The 2,101-nt window shown below is 59.5% G+C and overlaps 1 protein-coding gene across 1 annotated transcript; it reads right to left on the minus strand.

Moving 5' to 3' along the window:
* Positions 1–796: 796 nt before the first annotated feature.
* Positions 797–1,971, minus strand: LOC100551413 (paired box protein Pax-9-like; the record flags this gene model as incomplete). The annotated part of the gene is given in 2 exon segments (XM_010726755.2): positions 797–1,936; positions 1,939–1,971. Coding segments are annotated over 2 exon segments (641 nt in total), but the record flags the coding sequence as incomplete, so codon positions are not given.
* Positions 1,972–2,101: the final 130 nt, after the last annotated feature.

Below are 2,101 nucleotides of genomic sequence, written 5' to 3' on the forward strand. Positions count from 1 at the left end.
GCAGCCTTTCGGCCGCTGGAGGGGCACCAACCTGGGGTTGGCTTGAGAAATTGAACCGTCTCGGTGAGTGCCCTTTTCTGCTGATCTCACACTTTCCCATGAATAGGGGCTTCCTTTCCGTGTCAGCGAGGTCAGTTTATCCTATAAATCAAGGGCGAACAGCCCCCAGCGGCGGCAGCGGCCGCGCGGCAGCCCCAGCACGGCGCTGGGAAGGAGGGGAGGGAGAGGGGGGGAAGGTTACACCGCGGAAAGACGCGTGCGGCTCCGCGCTGAGAGACGGGAAGAGGTGAGAGGCGGCCGTGCGGGCAGAGGCCTGTACCTGCGGGGGGCAGGAATATGAGGGCTCACTACACAATTCCGACTCGAGTGTGATCGTACACTTTGCATTTTTTTAATGCTTACTGCCAACATTACCTCCCCCCGGCCCAGAGCAGCCGCTGCCAGGAGGATGTTGTTAAGGCCGACTCAGACACATCTGTGACAGTGCTGAGGAGAGAAGCAGTTCGTAAAGCAGAGGGTGAATAAGTGCAAAAACACTATTCGTGCGTACTTCTAAATAAAAGAGTTGTGTGCTTGGAAAAAAACCCTGTTTTCTCAAAGTCGGTATAAGATAATTAATCTGCAATGCATAAAGGATTACTTCGCGTTAGAAGTGCTTCTGGAAGCGGACTGCCGCCGTTAAAAAACGCAATGAGAGCAAAAACTCCCCCCCCCCCCTCCCCTCCGCTCACTGGGAGGGCAGAGAGGGACGCGGGGAGCGCTGGAGGCGGCAGTTCTTCCTGACTGTTGCTGGAACTACAGCCGCCGCCTGGCACCAACCGACATGGAAAAAATGTCCCTTTCTCGGCGGCAAAGCTCAGTGAGCGGCCGGGTAACGCGGCGCGGTTCCCCGACAGAGAAACAGAAAGAAGGTGGAAGGGATACAGGGAGCAAACCTTCGGGGTTTCGCTTTCCCGGACCACCGCTTCGAAGGAAAATACAGCATCAGAATTAAGGCAATTAGGTGACATTTGAACTTCCTGACTGAGAGTATTTGGCCTGATTGCGAAAAGCAGAGAGAATGGACTGCTCGGTAACGCCGAGGTGGCGCCTACGGCCCGACGGAGGCAGCGAACGCCCCAGCCCCACTGGCAACGGCACCGAGCGCAGCCCAGGCCGCTCCCTGCAGTCGCATTTGATACAGCTCGACCCCGGTGTCACCGGGGACGGTCGATGTTTACCGTCACGCCCGCAGCACCCCTGGGCCTTGACTGTACCCGAATCACAGGGCACATCCCACGGAAGCTCAGTGCTTGACTCGAGTTGGGGCATCACGGAGCTCACGACCCTCAGGCCCCCTCCTCACCTTGGTCCGTGATGGAGCGGATGCCCAGGATGTCCGTCACCGAGTGGGATGAGGGCCAGGTGCGGGGCATGGCCATGGTGCCAGGGATGGCAGGCACTCCTGGCGGCGTGGGCACCTTTGCTCCCGCGGCAGCGATGGGGCTGGGGTAGGAGTAGATGTGGTTGTAGGGCAGGGCGGGCTGCGGGGGTGGCTGGTGCTGCTTGTAGGATTCGTAGTGGCCCTGCTGGGACAGGTTCCCGATCTTATTGCGGAGGATGCGGCTGATGGAGCTGACCGACGGCACATTGTACTTGTCGCACACGCCGTCGGCCAGCAGGCGATCCCGGATCTCCCAGGCGAAGATGCCCGGATCCCTTTGTTTGTAGGTCCGGATATGTTTAACCACCGTGGGGGTGGTGACCCGCGGCTTGCTGCCTCCGATAGCCCCCGGTAGGATGGAGCCGGTCTCGTTGTAGCGAGCCAGGATTTTGCTGACACAGCCGTGGGAAACACGGAGCTGGCGGCTGATGTCGCACGGCCTGATCCCCAGCTGTGCCAGTTCCACAATCCGTAGCCGGATGGCGTTGGGCAGGGGCCTCCCGTTGACGAAAACCCCCCGAGCTGGTTCACCTCCCCGAAGGCGGGTTCTGCAAGCAAGCACACACACGGCCGTCAGACACTGCGCAGTACTTGGGAGGGCATCCCTGAGCCGATGCCACTGCACAAGGTCCGCCTGGACACCGTGTTCCCAAATAGCAGAATATCACCGATATTAAA

This window comes from Meleagris gallopavo, unplaced genomic scaffold (assembly GCF_000146605.3).
Source record: "Meleagris gallopavo isolate NT-WF06-2002-E0010 breed Aviagen turkey brand Nicholas breeding stock unplaced genomic scaffold, Turkey_5.1 ChrUn_random_7180001854182, whole genome shotgun sequence".
Lineage (NCBI taxonomy): Eukaryota > Metazoa > Chordata > Aves > Galliformes > Phasianidae > Meleagris > Meleagris gallopavo.